We start from the raw sequence: 18,078 nt of genomic DNA on the forward strand, positions 1-18,078 counted from the left end.
TATATATATATATATATATATATATACACACACACACACAAAGTTCCCCCCCCCTCACTCTACCCTTATAATCATCCCCAAGCATGGCCTGCTGGTGGTTCATAATCTAAATTTAAACTATACCAAGGCCAACTGCTCCTCCAGTCACTCTGGGCTCCTGCTGTTTTTCCTGGACGCAGTGGGCTTATTTTGTCAGAGGCCCTCAGCCAGGCAGAGAGGCCTGTGGCTCTGCCCGGGTGAGATCGACAAAGGAGCGAGGAGGAGGAGAAGAAAGAAGGTGCCAGGGGGAGCCTGAGGAGGATCTGCTTTCACAAAGGGGAGACATACTGGACCTGAGTTTGGGATTTTACAATAAACGTTAACTTTCACAGGAATTTGGAGCCTGTCTAAGGTGAAGGCATCAAGATGGCGTCCAACACAGAAGCGGCCAAGCCGGTCATCATGAATGAAGAGGAGCTGAAGAGGAAGCAGAGGGAGAAGCTTAAGAAACTACAGGCCACTGGAGGAAACCCTCGACCCGCGAGATCTCTCTTCCTGCTCAACCTCAAAAATCCCTTCCGCAAGGCCTGCATCAACATAGTGGAGTGGAAGTATCCTTTAGATCTTTCAGTCATTACACACACGCCTCAGACAACTGTGTGTATTTTAGCAGAGATTTCAGTTTAAATATTTCTTTGAAATTCAAGGATATCGAGGCATTATACAGTCAGCGCAGCATGGAGCCCCGTTTTAAAAATACTGACAGCAGGGCAGGGAATTAATAGCCTTGTTCACCTGTGGTCAGCATGCTCAAGCCAGGTCTCTTTCAAATGTGTGATGAGATGATCCCTGAAGTGTTAAGACTTTTGTAATGTTTCTGATCTGTATCAAAGTCAAGTTTGCAGCCTGTGGAGTTTCACCTGCTGTTAATCTGAGATCAGCTGACAAAAGCAAGGTAGTCTCATTCAACTCGCTCCTTTTTTTTTTTTAAATGTCCAGGTAAGAGAAGATGAAAGAGCACAAAGCAGGCTTTTGATAGAATGTGGCCCCTCTAGGGAATTTTCTGCTTTTAGCCTCATGTCCATTCCTGGATCCAGACTGGAATGAGTTGATCATACCAATCCAGTGATAGGAACCTCTTGTTCACAGCGTTTAAACGCAGATACACAGACTTTGAGTTTAACAGTGACCTCATTTTAAAACGTGATGATGTGTAAAGATCTGTTCTATTTGACATTTCATTCTGGTATGTTGGACCACGTCATAAGTCATTCCGCCGGCACAGTTTAATCTCATTGGTATGTGGTTTGGTAACACAGGGCTTAGGTGCTGTGTACGGAGCCAAATTATAGAAAATTACTAAAAGTCTGAAGGCCAAAAGCAAAACTGTCCTCATACATGGATCACAAAATTTAAAGAGCCGCTTTTTTCTTTATTTCTTTCCTGGTTAACAGTCTGTGTTCAAATGGTTTGGTCATATTCTTGGGCTCTGCAGCTGTCCCATGGCATCACACTGAGACATGGTGCTGACCTGGCAGGGGAATTCTCGCAGAGAGCCCCCTAAGGGTGAGAATGAAGCAGCACAGCAGGCAAGATTGCATTAAAGTGGAACACTTTGCTGGCTACCCGGGGGGCTGTTTCAGGGATGATGTTTCAGGCAGCATTTAAAGGCACTAGTCAGTGCCTGCAGAGCTGATGCAGAGCTGGATCCCTTACACTGAATCACAAACGTAAAATAACTTAGTCAGATAAATAAACTGACCTTTTTATTCTTGTGAAAGTTTAAGTCACCCTCCCACTCTCACCCATTAACATCGTAAGATACTAAACATAAGACAATAGACCTTTGTGGATATTTGGGGGGGCAAAATGGGATTTTTGTTGCTGTTTGTTGTTGTCATGATCCTGAGCATCCCCTTCCAGAACCTTTGAGATCATCATCTTATTGACCATTTTTGCAAACTGTATCGCGTTGGCTGTGTTCCTACCCATGCCCGAAGAAGACACCAACAACACCAACTTAAATTTGGTAAATAAACATTGAGCCTTTTTTTGTTGCATGTCACATGACTGTATGAGAAGTCACTGCGGTGAATGACGACTATATCGGTATTTCATTTTCAGAATATTCATAATACATAAAAGAATTGAAACACTAAATTAATCTCGTGTTTTTGGGTTCATGAAGGCTCATTTTTACCATCACTAGTAGATGACTGTGCAGCTCTGATCAGCAAGTGAGTGTAGTAATATTAATTTACTACAGCTTTGAATCAGTGACAAGCTGTGGGATGCCAGACGCCATTTGAATGTGTCCAGAAACAACTCGGTTCTTTATTTGGAGCGCCATCTGTGTCTGCATCTGAGTCATCGAGTGTCTCGTTCTGAAGTGTAAAAAAGCTGGTGGCACGATGCTGATGTGTGTACAGAAAAATATTATTTTTCAGCTTCATAGGTGTGTGTTTTAAAGCTGTGAAACTGTTGGTAGTGTATTACAGGTCACAGACTTTACAACCCAAAGACAAACAAGGTGCGCATGTGAGCAAAAGATATATCTGATCTTGCACCGTGCATACATGTGGCCAGTGCTTATTGGATGTGTCCTATTGACACCAATGTCATGATAAATAGATCACTTTTTCTTAGAGGTTTGGCATTTAGCACAAATGTCAGCCATCACCAGCCGTCGGTTACTTTCCTACATTAAGTCAATAATACTCCACACATATCTCTGGGTTAAAGTTCATGTCAGTCTTTGTGATTTATAGCCATTTTACTTTTATTAGGAACCCAAATCTCACCTGATCTCTTCATTGGCCCTCTTCCTAAATCCTCCTTAGTTCTTACGGTGCCATTCCTCAGAGGTGACAATGTAAGAAGAGATGGACCAACCCCCTCTTTTACTGTTAGAAGTAGGTCAGCCTACGTGCCGCCACTCCACTGATGCAGGTGATACAGGAGAATCCGCCAGTGTTGCCTCGTGTAACCACAGCCACGTCTTCCAATAATATGATAGCTTGTAATGTTGATGCGCAGTAGCCTAGCAGGGCAGCTTTCCTTGGTGAATTCGTTTTACTTGGGGTAACACTGAGTAAAAGTCTATAAATGTGTGTACACTTGTTAATGGATGCAGGGTCGGTGATTAGGTATGTGGGCACCAGTGTTTGCTGGTTCAGCTAGAGATTATTGAGCTGATTTGGGGAAATAAACTGCACATACCTCAGATGAATTCTCTATTTCTGATTGTTAGGACTGGAAGTAGGACTGGGTTCCTACTGGATTCTTGAAACTTTATCATACTGCTGTCATATTAAGAGCCTTTTGTTCTACAACATTTATATTCAGATCCATATATAACCACGTCTAGTCTGAGGAAAAATCCCTGTTCTGTGTTCCTGCCCTGTGTCAACACTGATAATAAAAGCACAGAGATGGGGACAATTTGCAGATGATGCTTTCATTCAGCCACTCATTTTATCTGTCTCCTGCAAACAGTCTGCTTCATCTTCGTCTCACTTGCTACATGGTGTCAAAATGTTTCATCATTCACTCTGCGGGCACTGAGCCGTCCCTCTGTTCAACCTTCTGGAGGTTATGTTTAATCTGCATCAGAATGAACAAACTGGAAACAAAAGATAATGAGCTGCGACAATGCCAGCAACAGTTTTGCTGATCTTTTTTATGCTGCTCTTCCTAGCATATGTTTCACAAGTCTGCCCAAGAAGAGAAAGAATTAAGCCTTTGCTGACCTCCAGTGGCTTTACTCATCTTTCTGTAACCAAGCTCTTCCTTCACATGTCATGTTGCTCTTTAAAATATTTAATCAATCATTTAATACTTTATTAGAGAATATTATGTGAGAGTGAAAGTTTTTTGAAAGTGTTCTCATTTTGTTCCCGTTGCTGCAGGAAAGTCTGGAGTATATCTTCCTGGTCATCTTCACGTTGGAGTGCTTCTTGAAGATAGTAGCGTATGGGTTTGTGTTCCACGAAGGGGCCTATTTACGAAACTGCTGGAACATATTGGACTTTGTCATCGTCTTCATGGGGTAAGAGGATGTCTTAGCTGCAGGTAGACAGCTTATTTGTTAAGAACGTAATATATATTAAAATGTGATATACATAAACAATGTACCGGCTATGGCACTTACGGCTGTCTCATCTTTTCCTGCAGTCTCTTTACCTTATTTATGGATACCGTAAACATGGTGTCAGGTGTGCCAAAGGAGAAGGGTGGGGGCTTTGATATGAAAGCACTGAGAGCTTTCAGAGTACTGCGGCCTCTACGCCTCGTTTCTGGAGTCCCCAGTAAGAACCAATCCACACCTGCTACAGAGAGATGCTGATTCTAGATTATACACATTAAATTCATCTGATACACTGAACATTAGAGTGTATGGGCATGTATTATGAGTCTGTAACAGTACCAAGTTCTTATGGTTCTGTAACAAACTGGGTTTATTTGTTCACTTGCAGGCCTACAGGTGGTGATGAACTCCATCCTTAAAGCGATGCTGCCTCTTCTACACATTGCTCTGCTCGTCTTCTTACTGGTCACTATCTATGCCATCATGGGGCTGGAGCTCTTTAAGTGCAAAATGCATAAGACCTGCTATTACAAAGGCACAAGTATGTTTAAAAGAACACTGAGTGAGACATACTTGCACCTGGGTCTTTACATTAAGCTGTTAAACTTGCCCCACAGATATCTACGCCACAGCAGAGGGTGAACTGCCTGCCCCCTGTGCTCAGGCTGGTAATGGACGCCGCTGCATCATCAATGGCACGGAATGTCGGCCCGACTGGGAAGGTCCCAACAACGGGATCACCCACTTTGATAACATTGGCTTTGCCATGCTGACAGTATACCAGTGTATCACCATGGAAAGCTGGACCAAAGTGCTCTACTGGGTCAGTGGCTGAATATTGTCTCAAATTCAGTGTGCAGTTTGCAGCCAAATAAAATTCACTGATTTTGACTGACACCCTGGGTTTTAGGTGAATGATGCCATAGGGAATGAATGGCCCTGGCTCTATTTTGTTCCTCTAATTCTGCTGGGCTCATTTTTCGTGCTCAATCTGGTTCTGGGTGTGCTCAGTGGGTAAGATTACCCTCCTTCCGTAAATCTAACATTTTCACGTAAACAGAGAAATAATAGAATAACGTGTGTTTGCTGTTCCACACAGAGAGTTTACCAAAGAGCGAGAAAAGGCCAGGTCACGTGGAGAGTTCCAGAAGTTACGAGAGCGTCAGCAACTGGATGAAGACCTCCACGGCTACATGGAGTGGATCACTCACGCTGAAGTCCTGGATGCTGATAGAGAAGGAAAAGGTGCGCTCTAGAAAAAAACAAAAAACCTCTGAACATTTGTCAACGAAGAAAATCTCGGATTATAGCTGCTTTTTTCTTATCAGGACTCCTGCCTTTGACCAGTGGAGATTCAGACACAGACAGTCTGTATGACCTGGAGGGCAAGAGTCGAATAATCTATTACTAGTGAGTTTCCCACTGTGGAAATTTCTGCTGGCATTCAATATGAAACAGTAAGTTAGAGTTGTTTTTGTGCTTAGCCGCCTGGCTCGGCGTTGGAACCGTTTCTTCAGGATGAAGTGCCTGGTGTACGTGAAAACCAGGGCGTTTTATTGGGTGGTGATGTTCCTGGTCTTCCTCAACACTCTGACCATAGCCACAGAGTACCACCACCAGTCTGAAAGCCTGACTTCCTTTCAAGGTTGATCATTTACATATATATTTTAATAAACAATAGTTTTGCGTATATTCCAGTTACTTATTCATTTGTCCATCTCTTCCATCATCTCAACAGATGTGGCTAGCCGGGTGCTGCTGGTGCTGTTTGTCATTGAGATGTTTGTGAAGATGTATGCTCTGGGACCCAGGGCATATTTCATGTCTCTATTTAACCGTTTTGACTTCTTTGTGGTATTATGTGGAATCCTGGAGATGATCATGCTGTCTGCAGGTGCTGTGGCTCCCCTGGGTTTCTCTGTACTCAGGTGTATCCGCCTGCTGAGGATCCTCAAAGTCACAAAGTAAGCCGAGATCGCGTAAAATATCCCCGTAGTATCAGTATAAGCTATTATAGCGTAACCCGTTGCCATTTACCACCTCTCGTTTGTGTTTCAGGTACTGGAAGTCACTCAGTAATCTTGTGGCCTCTCTCCTTAACTCCATTCGCTCCATTGCCTCGCTCCTTCTTCTTCTTTTCCTCTTCATTGTCATTTTCTCACTCCTGGGCATGCAGGTTTTTGGAGGGAAGTTTAACTTCTCTGACCACAGAGCCAGGCGCAGCAACTTTGACAACTTCCCTCAGGCCTTGATCAGTGTGTTTCAGGTGAGACCAGGCACTCGTTTCGTAGGCTCTTCTTTAAACTTTTAAATACAAGAAGCACTCAGAAAGCTCAAACCTCAGAGGCAGTACAATTTCAAGGATAATTTTAAAGATCAAAGGCATTTTATGATAGTTTGACTTTATCTGACATTGAAGAAGAGGTCAAAGATCCAAAGTAATGTGATATTTGGAATCACCACATATCATTCCCTATATGCCTCGGATGTAATGACTGATTTGAGTTGTTAAAACAGATTTTTGCAGTCAGTAGTTTAAATGAAGCTCATTTCACATTTAATTTCCAGTCCTATCCATTCATACATAACAATAATTCATCATTTTTCTGCTTTTTAAACTCTTAACCGTTTCTCAGATCCTCACAGGAGAGGACTGGACATCCATCATGTACAATGGAATCATGGCCTATGGAGGGCCTGTCATTCCTGGCATCCTGGTCTCCATCTACTTCATTATTCTCTTTGTCTGTGGAAACTGTATCCTTCTCATACGCTCACACTATTATTTTGTTTTTTGCTTTTTTTAAACTATGCATGGAGATAATGTTAACATTCATGGTTCATTTCTTTTCCTGAGCTCTTTGCAAACAGATATCCTCCTCAACGTCTTCCTCGCTATCGCCGTCGACAACCTCGCAGAGGCTGAGAGTTTGACTTCAGCTCAGAAAGAAAAGGCAGAGGAGAAGTTGAGGAAGAAGCTACTAAGGTGAAAGGGGAAAAAAAGCAAAACCAAAGGTTTAAGCCAGCTGAGATAATCTGCTCGATCTAATTATTTTCCTTCTTGCCGTACAGGGCGAAAATGCCTGAGAAGACTGATGAGGAGAGAGAGAAGATAACTAAGCAGAGGGCCAAGATAGAAGGCATGCCCACCACAGCCAAGGTTACTGTTGTTTCTGGCTTCATGTCACTTCGTTACTCTTGAAATGTATGTAATTTGGCAGCACGAGTATCTAGAAGAAATTAACATCCTTGTTTTTCTTTTCTTTCTTTCTTTTTTTTTTTTTTAGCTCAAAATTGATGAATTTGAGTCTAATGTCAATGAAGTGAAAGATCCATTTCCACCTGCTGATTTCCCAGGTAATACAAGAAAATAATTTTGAACCTTTCTCAGCGGTGTAATTGTAGCAGAAGGAGGTCACTAACTGCAAGAATTTGTAATCCTTGCACCAGCTGTTTATCAAGGCTGCTGTCTTGGCTGTGTTACAGTATAAGTATAGTAACCTGTCATCACAGTTAGACTCAGCTAATTCCCCGTGTTGTGTTTATAGCACACTCCCCTGGTGACTACCATATGAAGCCTACAGCATCATTACGGGTCTTTGCTTCAGGCTTTCATTTGAATACCTCCAGTAATCTGAGCCTTTTCTATCTATTGTAGGTGATGATGAGGAGGAAGAGCCTGAAATCCCTATCAGCCCCCGGCCCCGACCAATGGCGGATCTGCAGCTGAAGGAAGAAGCAGTTCCGTTACCTGAAGCTAGCTCCTTTTTCATTTTTGGCCCTCAGAACAAGTAGGAAACAGACCATCATCCAGCTCAACACCAACCTGAAAACGATATCATATCATAATAAATGCTGCAAACATTTACCTGTGCCTGTGTGTTTTTACAATCTAGGTTCCGTAAATTATGCTACAAGATCATCAATGCTTCGTCCTTCACCAACTTAATCCTCCTCTTCATCCTGCTCTCCTCCATCTCATTAGCAGCTGAGGACCCCATTGATCCCAAGTCCCCCAGAAACCAGGTAAAAGCCAGGTGTAGGATGATCCAACTGAACAATTTCTGTTGGATGAAGGCAAAATGTGACTGTTTTTTCTGTGTGCTTCTTTCAGATCTTGGCCTATGCTGATATTGTCTTCACATCTGTGTTCACCATTGAGATTGTACTGAAGGTAGATTTAACAGTGTAACAGTAGTAAAGAGCATTACTGATGGATCCAGCTCTAATGTCATGCTACATTACATTATTGATTAACCAGCTAGTTTGTTATAATTTCTCTGAGACTGAAGTTTAGAGGAGTTTTCTTGTTGTACTGAAGGTCAACCACTTAAAAAAAGAGTCACTGTTCAACTGTTCTCTGTTTATTTCACTGGCAGATGACGGTGTATGGAGCGTTCATGCACAAAGGCTCGTTCTGTCGTAACTCTTTCAATATTCTGGATCTGATTGTGGTCGGAGTGTCTCTTCTGTCTATGGGAATGGAGTGAGTTTTCATGATGCTCAAGTTAAATGAAAAGATCACCATTGTTATTTTATGCTTAAATCATACTAGTTTCTTAGATATGAATTTAAAGGCTGCTTTCTGCCATGTGTTCTTGTTGTGCGCAGATCCAGTGCCATCTCCGTCGTGAAGATTCTCAGGGTGTTGAGGGTGCTGAGGCCTCTCAGAGCTATCAACAGAGCCAAAGGATTAAAGGTAAAACACACGCACAGTTTGCTTGAGAGCTGTGAGCCTGAGTGAGAGTGCTCAGAGAGACTCTTAAGGAAAAGTCAAATAAGTGGAAAGTTGCCTGATACCCATAAAAACTGCCGTATTAAGTTTAGCAACTACAATTGTAAAAAGGTCAGGGGTTGGCAGCATTTTTTTAAGTGAGCCACATTGACTTATCCTTCTGAGACTCTCAGTACTCAAATGGGGACAATACATTTAGATTTTTCATACTTCATTAATTAATCATAAGTAGCAGGGGGAAATAAAAATGCATCCCAAACAAGAGCTAGATAAGTTAAGCAGAACACCCAAATCCACCCAAATGCTACACCTTTCCAACTAAATTCACCTCACCAATGGTTTAAATGCAACGCTGCATTGGTATCTGAAAAAACACAGTGCAAAATTGAGTGCAGTGAAATTGAGTTAAGACCCACTCCATTCAGTCCCCTTCATTTCATTGTATAAGGCCACCTCCCACTGGGTTTGGGGAGATAATTTTCCTTTTCTTTGTAGGCCATATTAAGACAGTTTGCTGGCTTTGGGGTCATATTTTCCCCAGGTGTGAGTTAGGTAGTTTCGTCTAGTGGTCCAACCTTCACCTGCAAAGTAACTAGTAATTTTCTAAGATAATAAGGGTAAAGTAAAAGAAAATGACTGGATATTTTCAGATAGATATGGATTTTAAGTGATCAATTAACATCTTGTCTTTCACTTGTATGTCCAGAGTTCTCCTCAGTGTTTATTGGATTTTGTTTGTCTTATATGACAGCACGTGGTCCAGTGCGTATTTGTGGCCATCAAAACAATTGGTAACATCGTCCTGGTCACCCTGCTGCTGAATTTCATGTTCGCCTGCATAGGAGTCCAACTCTTTAAGGTAATTTTTAAATTCTGAACTAAAGCTGGGTGGCCTAAGATACCATAGAGGTGATAAGTCAAAACTGCTCTTTGGTAAATATAACTGCTGAATTGTGTCACTTCCTTTCAGGGTAAATTCCACAGCTGCACAGATGTGTCCAAAGTGACTGAGGAGGAATGCCAGTAAGGAAACCACCATTCATCACATCGCAGATTTCATTCCACCATCGTCTGTTTGAACTAATGTTCCTTGTGTCTGCTCTCAGAGGTTTCTACTTGAAGCATATGGAGAATTCCCTGCAAGACACAGTAGTGGCTAAGAGAGAATGGCTTAACAATGACTTTAACTTTGACAACGTGCTCAATGGAATTCTGGCTCTGTTCACCGTTTCCACATTCGAGGGCTGGCCAAAGTAAGCACACAATCTGTTCTGGTTTGATCAGCTGCATTTGTGATAAGCTTGACTGAGTGAGGAGTTAGGTGGAAAGTGACAAACGAGTATTTCCATTGACTGGAAATACTGTAAGTCACTGATTTGACCATATCTCAGTTCACTGATTTATTCATTTTTCATCTGCATTTGTTTGCAGACTCTTATACAAAGCCATAGATTCAGCTGAAGAAGACATGGGTCCAGTCTTCAACAACCGTGTCGACGTGTCCATCTTCTTCATTATCTACATCATCATCATAGCCTTCTTCATGATGAACATCTTTGTGGGCTTTGTCATAGTCACCTTCCAGCAGCAGGGTGAGCAGGAGTATAAGAACTGTGAGCTGGACAAGAACCAGGTACACTGACATGAGGCCAAGGACAGTACTACTGGTAGTCTAATTATTCAAAATAAAAACATGTTGCAACTCGTTTTTTTTCCTTTAATGTGTCTGTTGTCTGTTCGTTGTCTCTTCAGCGCCAGTGCGTGCAGTACGCTCTGAAGGCTCGTCCTCTGAAGTGCTACATACCCAAAAACCCGTACCAGTACAGGGTCTGGTACATTGTCACCTCCTGCTACTTTGAGTACCTCATGTTCTTTCTGATTATGCTGAACACTTTGTGTCTTGGGATGCAGGTATGTGCATTTTGTTGCCTAATATATATTAATGGTCCTCATAGAAAATACTAAATGTCATTACTGAGTATCTTCAGTCTAGGACCGAGATGAATCTGAGAGATCCTGATTTATATGCTTTAGCAGAACATCTCTGGCTCCTTGCAGGAGCTGATGACACTGACAGACATTTTTCTGAGCAGATGTGGGGGGGTGGGGCTGTTTGTGCTTCTGTCACCTTTTATTATGTCACATGTTTTATGCTCTAAATAACTATAGGCCTAACAAAGAGGCTTCTGCACCTAATGATACCCACAGACTCTGAATAAACTAAAAGTCCCAAACATAAAATTAACATTGCGGTCATGTCATCATGCATGAATCTTTACTGATTATTCATAGATAATTGCACCAACAACATGTACACTGCAGTGCACAGCTTGTGCACAGACACCTCTGCAGGATACCCACCTCAGTTTCCTTTCAGGTTAAACATAGCTGCTTTGATAGCGTGCATTAGAGAAAAAAATATTTTCCCCTGGCAAACACAGGAGCTCGTCAGTGGCTGTGTCCATTATTTATGATGGAGTCTGTTGTTAATTACGGCCCTCGGAAATTCAATATGAACTGAGAGGTTCCAGACTATTTTTAATAGTTTGTCTGGTGACCAACAGTATTTTGTGTACTCTTCCCAAACCATGAGGGTTGTTTACGTGAGCATTCCCTATAATTCTTTGACAATTCATCCCACCATGATGTGCATGTGAGGTGCTTGTTAATATATATTAAATATATTAATAAAAATATTTAATATTTAATATATTTTTTAAAAAAAGGGTTGTAAAGCAGCAGAGAATGGGATGTGTAGCAGACCTAATTATAAAAATGTCAATGTGGGCCTGATTTATGTGTTGTAAATGTAATCTTATTTGAGTAGTTTAAGCATCAGTCCTATTACTAAATAGTTGACTGTTTAGTAATCGGACTGATGAATGTGTATTTGTATTTGGTTAGTGCTAAAATATTTAAATATATTTGTTTTCTTCCCTCTTTAAAACAGCACTGTAATCAGTCGGACCACGTCACAAAGCTGTCAGACATTCTCAACTTAATCTTCACGGTGCTCTTCACTGTGGAGATGATTCTTAAGCTCATGGCCTTCAAAGCACGGGTAAACGCTCTAACGATTATTGTCTGGATTCTTATCCACCCACTCCCCCTGCCTAATGTGTCAGTATGCTTCACCTGTCTGTGCAGGGTTACTTTGGAGACCCGTGGAATGTGTTTGACTTCATTATTGTTATTGGTAGCGTTGTTGACGTCATCCTGAGTGAAGTTGATGTGAGTACATATAAGATTTACGTACATGCATATTTTATATCATTATTAAAGAACACCATTATGAAGTGAAACTGCTTTGTTTGCTATATTAAGACATTTTTAGTGCGATATGATTTAGAATGACCACATGTATTTATTTAGTAATCTTACCCAGAAGCATATAATTGTGGCCCAACAGCTGATTGGCACCAGGAGAACTAGTTCACAGGACATGGTCAGTACTGTTGTCGTCCTTTCCCACCTTATCCCATCCATCTCCCCGTCCTCGGTGCCTTGTGCAGCCTGGGATGCATTTCCATCACAAAAACCACCATGTGACGTCTTGTGCGAGCACTTAAAAAGAGCACAATATCAAATAAGAATTCAGTTTTATTTTAGGTGGTAATGCTACTCGTGCTGCTTAGTGTTTCCTCTTGGTGATCACAGTTTTTATTTTTCAGTCATGGTTGCACTGCAATGCCAGACTTTTTCCATCCACGAGCACAAGCTTGCAGCAGTTTCACTTTTGTTGAATCAAAGCCCATCAATCCGTCTGCCACCCATGCACCTCACTACTCATCTGTCTATCCTCTACAGAGTGCCCTGGCCGATAGTGGAGGACTGTACTGTCTCCATGGCTGTGTAAATATCTGATCTCCACTGCTGCATGTGCTCTGCTGTGTGAGCACGCCACTAAAGTATCGCACTAATGTAACAGACCGTGTGTTGCTTAACCTTCTGGTAAAACCTTTCTGTTTACACTGTCTGCGTCATCTTACATAGCGAATATAAAACAAATCTCAAGGGCGTGGCAATATTATGTTGCAGTATGGCTCGTACTGTTTTTTATAAACACGGCTTTGTCTCAAGACTATGTACTATATTGGTAGGAAGTATTAATCATTGCTTGACTGCAAAAACAAAGTTAATATGTCCAAAATAAAGCGTGTGTAGCTTGTCTATTTTGCATGAGTTACAAGCGGCTTTGATCTGAAAGATTTGTAACTCATCAAAAGTGGAAAATGACTCTAATATTAACCCTATTTTGAAGTCATATTTGAATAATATTTAACATTATATTAAATGCAACACATACCGCTGCAACCTCTCACTTCTTCGTCTGCTTTGTTCAGGAGACGAATCCAATGCAAGTAATTGCGGTAAGCCTGAACTCTTCAGACATTTAAAACCAGTCATGTTTTTGTTTTTTACTTGAGGTTTCATTTCATGAAATTCCTTCTTTGTGTCCAAAGGCCTCTGAAAATGCTTCTGTTTCCATCACTTTCTTCCGACTCTTCCGTGTTATGCGTCTGGTCAAACTGCTGAACCGTTCGGAGGGCATCCGTAACCTGCTGTGGACCTTCATCAAATCTTTCCAGGTCATCATTGAAATCGTTGTCGTCGTGATTTTTTTATTTCAAATTTCCATTGCGCTTCCCAGTGATGACTTTTTAATAATGTCATTGTTTTCTGCCTACAGGCTCTGCCTCATGTAGCTCTGCTCATCGTGATGCTCTTCTTTATCTACTCTGTCGTTGGGATGCAGGTACAAGAATTCAAACTGCAAAAAAAATGTCACCGGTTACACTTTGCTATTTTTTGTTATTGATGATTGACGCTGAATTTTAAATGGCATTGTTTCAACCTTTAGATCTTTGGAAAGATAGCATTAGTGGATGGTACTCAAGTCAACCGCAACAACAACTTCCAGACATTCCCTCAGGCTGTTCTGATGTTATTCCGGTGAGACCAGGTTCTGGACTTCAATTGTGTTTTGAACACAAAACATCATTTCATTGTTTGGTTTATGTTTACATATCCAGATGTGCTACTGGAGAGGGTTGGCAAGAGGTCATGATGGCGTCAATGTATGGAAAAAAGTGTGACCCCAAGTCTGACTTCCTGCCAGGAGAAGAGTACACCTGTGGGTCCAATTTTGCTGTCTTTTACTTCCTCAGCTTCTACTGTCTCTGTGCCTTCTTGGTGAGAATTCAACATTTTTCTTTATCTATTATATATAGTCATATTATAGGGATGATATATGAAACAAACAATATTTATTTATTGCCTATTCTAGATCCTCAACTTGTTCGTAGCTGTAATTATGGACAATTTTGACTATCTGACCCGTGATTGGTCTCTGCTTGGTCCACACCATCTGGATGAGTTTAAGAAGATCTGGGCTGAATATGATCCCGAAGCTACGTGAGTGTGAAATCTCATTTCTTAACTCATTTCTTTTCAAATAAGCCTTGGGATGCTGTTTAATTGGGTATTACTCGCGACGTTCCTCTGATCTAACAGGGGGAGAATCAAACATCTGGATGTGGTGACGCTGCTGCGAAGTATTCAGCCTCCTCTGGGCTTTGGCAAATTCTGTCCTCACCGGGCTGCATGCAAGGTACAGAAAGGCCTAAAGTAGCACTGTGTGGCGCTTGCAAGTATGCAGGAGCCCATATTAAAGTTTTCCTGCTTTTTGTAGCGCTTGGTCGGTATGAACATGCCTCTCAACAGTGATGGCACGGTCACCTTTAATGCCACGCTTTTCGCTCTGGTCAGGACTGCACTCAAAATTAAAACAGAAGGTACGGTATACATGTTTTATGCAACATACATGTTTCCTTCAGCCTCATCTGCTACTACTGTAACAACGCTCCATTATCTTGAATCGTTCCTAACAGGTAACTTTGAGCAGGCCAATGAGGAGCTGAGAGCCATTATAAAGCAGATCTGGAAGCGCACCAGCATGAAACTGTTAGACCAGGTCATTCCTCCTATTGGAGGTGAGGCAGTAGTATATGTCATGTTTCACATTTACAAAATCATCCAGCGTCTCTGAACACAGAGCGCACTGTGATTATGTTATGTCTGGTTATAGATGATGAGGTGACTGTGGGGAAATTCTACGCCACCTTCCTTTTGCAAGACCATTTGCGCAAGTTCATCAAGCGTCAAGAGGAGTATTACGGCTACCGTCCAACTAAGAAGAGTGCCTCAGGTCCAGAGATCCAGGTGAGCTGGGGTTTTCCTTTTCCGCTTACAGTGCAAGTAAATGTACTCTATACTGTAAATCAGCAGTACTCAGCTTTATCTCTCGGTGATATGTTCCTCTGTCCTTCATTTATCCACATTCTCCATGTTTTTCTAGGCGGGGTTGAGGAGTATAGAGGAAGAAGCAGCTCCAGAGATGCACAGAGCCATTTCAGGAGACCTGCAGAATGAAGAAGAGATGGAAAGAGCCATGGAGGAGGCAGGAGAAGAGGCCATTTATCAGGTGCAAAACAACGTCGGCAACGATACGGTGCATTCGTATTCCCATTCTGCAGCACCTTTGTTATGGCCTCCTTTATTTGTTTTATTAATAAAAAAAAGCTTTAGTGGATGGAGACTTTTTTTTTTGGCTTTTCATCCATTAGAAACCTTTCTGAAAAGCAGTCAGATGACATCAACATTTCGTTAAACCTGCCTTTACGTTGTTGTGTACTATTTCATTATTAATATGTATCTTGCTTTGTATTTGCAGCGTTCACACCACCTGTTTGGTAACCAGGTAGAGTCGTTCTCCACTGAGCCGGCTAACACTCAGTCCCAACAGGTGACCAACATGCGGCCACTCAGTTTCGCTGAAAGCCAGCCCGAGTCCCCACCAAGCTCAGCCTCAGCTTTGGTGTCTGGTACAGAATTTTTCCCCACAGCTCCACCAAAGAGCAACACTAACAACAACGCCTTTGCAGAGTGAGTACCAAAGTGCTCTCCTGATCAGTATGATGGCGTACCAGTGCCGTTATGAGTGATCATTTTTGTTCCCTCTCAGATTTTCATTTGAAAGAGAAAGGACTCCGGATGAGTTTTACAATCCTTGTGAGGATGAGGAGGCAGGTATGGCACAAGCAGGAGATGATATGCTGCATATGTTAAATCGAAACCACAGAAGAAGTCCAATCAAAGATGAAGGTCTTTGATAAGACTTTTTAATGTGGCCATGGAAAATTCTGGACGGATAATAACTCCAAATTAATAAACTGAGACATGAGCCATAGGAATGCTTCGTAATTGCTTATTTATATATTCATTAATGTATTTATTTTACCTCTTTCAGCCAGCAGACATGCCTGGAACTTCACAGTGAGAACAGGCAGAACACAGGTAATGTTTTATTGAAGGTTGACTCATCCAACAACAGATTATGCAGGCGATATATGAATACTTACCTTCTCTATGCAGTTCCCTTATGACCCTAACTATGGTGACAGTCAGAGTCAGAGTTCACACACTGCAGCCGACCACCTCGTCCAAGAGGTAGGTGTCAAAGTGGCTGATCAGGTCTTCTTTTCTACTCTAATTAAATGCCACGTCTAACATCTGCTGTCAGGTTTGTCAGAGATGGGTTACGTTAAAGCTAGTTCTGGACTGAATTAACCTGTACAATAACTGAAAGGATTTAACATAACACAATGGTTATTAATACACTAAAAATAATACTGTACGCGAGCACAAACCTGAATGTTGTTGTTTCTTTAGGCTCTAGAGAAGAGTGGACTGGTCTCCCTGGCCAGGGACCCGGGCTTCGTCTCATTAACAAAGAAAGAGATGGCTGAAGCCATGCACATCTCAGTATCTGACATGGAGGGTGTGGCTCAGGGCATCCTCAAAGAACGCTCCAGCAGCATGACCCCCGTTAAAAAGAGGCGTCCCATCCCTGTCCCTTCTCCTGCCCCAGCGGCGGCAACAGTGGTAACAGGCCGGCCAGATCCAGCTGTGAGGAGAAAGAAACGTCCGATTCCCACGGTTCCCTCCGCACAGGGACCGTCTGAAACCAACTCCGCAGTGTAGGGACTGTCACCTGGATTTTACATGGTTATCATGACAGTTTTGTATTTTTAGTGTGTGACTCCAACTCACATCACTTTACCAAGCTTGTTGCTTCTTTGAAAATCTGTAACAGTCAGGATGGCTCAATGCCTGCAGACAGTTGGGAGGTTTCATGTTTTGGTTGAAACATTAACTGAGAAGTAACAATATATCTAATAATGAAACATCTAATACTTCAGATTTGACGAATTAATAAAAACACTGTACTTGTCTCAGAGTAAATGGATTGATGCACTTCTTTCTTTGTAGTGTTTGTTGAGGTTATCCATTCCATAGCCTTTGGGACAGCCACGTCAGTGAGCCGCGTGTCTTACTAATGAGGAATGAGGAAAGTCGGAAAGTGACGTGTGGTGAAAATGTCACTCAGTGAATTCATACAGAAGGTAACTTTACTGCATCTTTACTGTGATGCAGTTCAAACAAGACAATGGCACAGGACTCCACTAGGGGGAACCAGTGGTTTCTTTGCATTCAGGCCCCAAAATATTGAAGCATCTTAAAGGGGCTCTGGTGCTAACAGTGCAAGATGAAGGTTGTGAAGCAGTGTCCTCTGATCTATTAGGATTTCACTGTGTTGTAATCTGTTAGTCTCGAACGAGATTTCTTTTGCTCACAAATGTTGTTATATGAACCATGAAAGGAAACTGAGGTCAATCTAATGGAATTATTAACTACTGATCTAGCTATAATAAATATTTTATGAATTTCAAACACAAACTGAAGCAGTTGAGCGGTGCCTGCAGTTTTTACGTCACTCTAACGCTTCACACATAAATTTGTGATGAATAAGTGTTGGGAGAAATTTAGTAAAGATTTATCAGCATACCTGGGGTATGGTTGATTTAGCTTGATATGTCACTGAAACTTGTCGTTTTATTCATAACTGTGTGGATAGGATTGTTGCATTGTTTCATGTTTGTGCTTAACATCAGGTATCGACAGGACTGTTTTGTTTCATACATTATCCTCTGACCTGCTGTCATGCATACTTATTGTTTAAAATTATGGAGATACTAGTAGTTTGAGTTATCCTCCCATCATAATTCTAAAGTTCTAAATCTGTCCCACTAAGGGTTGGTTTTACTTTGGTATGTTCACCATTGGCAAAAAAAATAAATCATCCAAAAAATGTACTTCTCGAGGTTTTATTTAACGACTGATGTCTGACAACGAAATGATAAGTGTTCAAATAATC

At 41.7% G+C, this 18,078-nt stretch overlaps 1 protein-coding gene across 2 annotated transcripts; it reads left to right on the forward strand.

Annotated features, from left to right (window-relative positions):
* Positions 1-147: 147 nt before the first annotated feature.
* LOC120743599 (dihydropyridine-sensitive L-type skeletal muscle calcium channel subunit alpha-1-like) lies at positions 148-18,016 on the forward strand. 2 transcript variants are annotated; one of them, XM_040047245.1, is made up of 45 exons: positions 149-590; positions 1,903-2,008; positions 3,888-4,027; positions 4,153-4,286; positions 4,455-4,607; positions 4,684-4,889; positions 4,977-5,080; positions 5,166-5,311; positions 5,395-5,476; positions 5,551-5,711; positions 5,805-6,030; positions 6,125-6,332; positions 6,703-6,823; positions 6,938-7,052; positions 7,139-7,226; positions 7,354-7,423; positions 7,725-7,857; positions 7,963-8,092; positions 8,181-8,240; positions 8,446-8,552; positions 8,678-8,765; positions 9,553-9,660; positions 9,772-9,824; positions 9,908-10,054; positions 10,233-10,434; positions 10,554-10,712; positions 11,752-11,862; positions 11,949-12,032; positions 12,609-12,653; positions 13,145-13,171; positions 13,265-13,390; positions 13,492-13,557; positions 13,663-13,754; positions 13,835-13,994; positions 14,089-14,216; positions 14,316-14,412; positions 14,494-14,596; positions 14,693-14,794; positions 14,890-15,023; positions 15,160-15,285; positions 15,535-15,746; positions 15,826-15,890; positions 16,111-16,157; positions 16,236-16,310; positions 16,533-18,016. In XM_040047245.1, exons 1-45 carry the CDS (start codon positions 406-408, stop codon positions 16,842-16,844), a joined length of 5,544 nt encoding a protein of 1,847 aa, XP_039903179.1. In that variant the 5' UTR covers positions 149-405; the 3' UTR covers positions 16,845-18,016. The 2 variants fall into 2 exon arrangements, with proteins under 2 accessions (XP_039903178.1, XP_039903179.1); XM_040047244.1 differs by having other exon boundaries at positions 148-590; positions 14,494-14,794.
* Positions 18,017-18,078: the final 62 nt, after the last annotated feature.

The sequence above is a fragment of the Simochromis diagramma genome, unplaced genomic scaffold (assembly GCF_900408965.1).
Source record: "Simochromis diagramma unplaced genomic scaffold, fSimDia1.1 OVJJ01000387.1, whole genome shotgun sequence".
In the NCBI taxonomy this organism is placed as follows: domain Eukaryota; kingdom Metazoa; phylum Chordata; class Actinopteri; order Cichliformes; family Cichlidae; genus Simochromis; species Simochromis diagramma.

What these genes read in the sequence shown, in the direction of transcription:
- LOC120743599 (XM_040047244.1), top strand. Translation starts at nt 406, where the DNA reads ATGGCGTCCAACACAGAAGCGGCCAAGCCGGTCATCATGAATGAAGAG. An exon ending in GGACCAAAGTGCTCTACTGG is followed by an intron (nt 4,890 to 4,976) that starts GTCAGTGGCTGA and finishes CCTGGGTTTTAG; the next exon opens with GTGAATGATGCCATAGGGAA. An exon ending in ACTGTCTCTGTGCCTTCTTG is followed by an intron (nt 13,995 to 14,088) that starts GTGAGAATTCAA and finishes TGCCTATTCTAG; the next exon opens with ATCCTCAACTTGTTCGTAGC.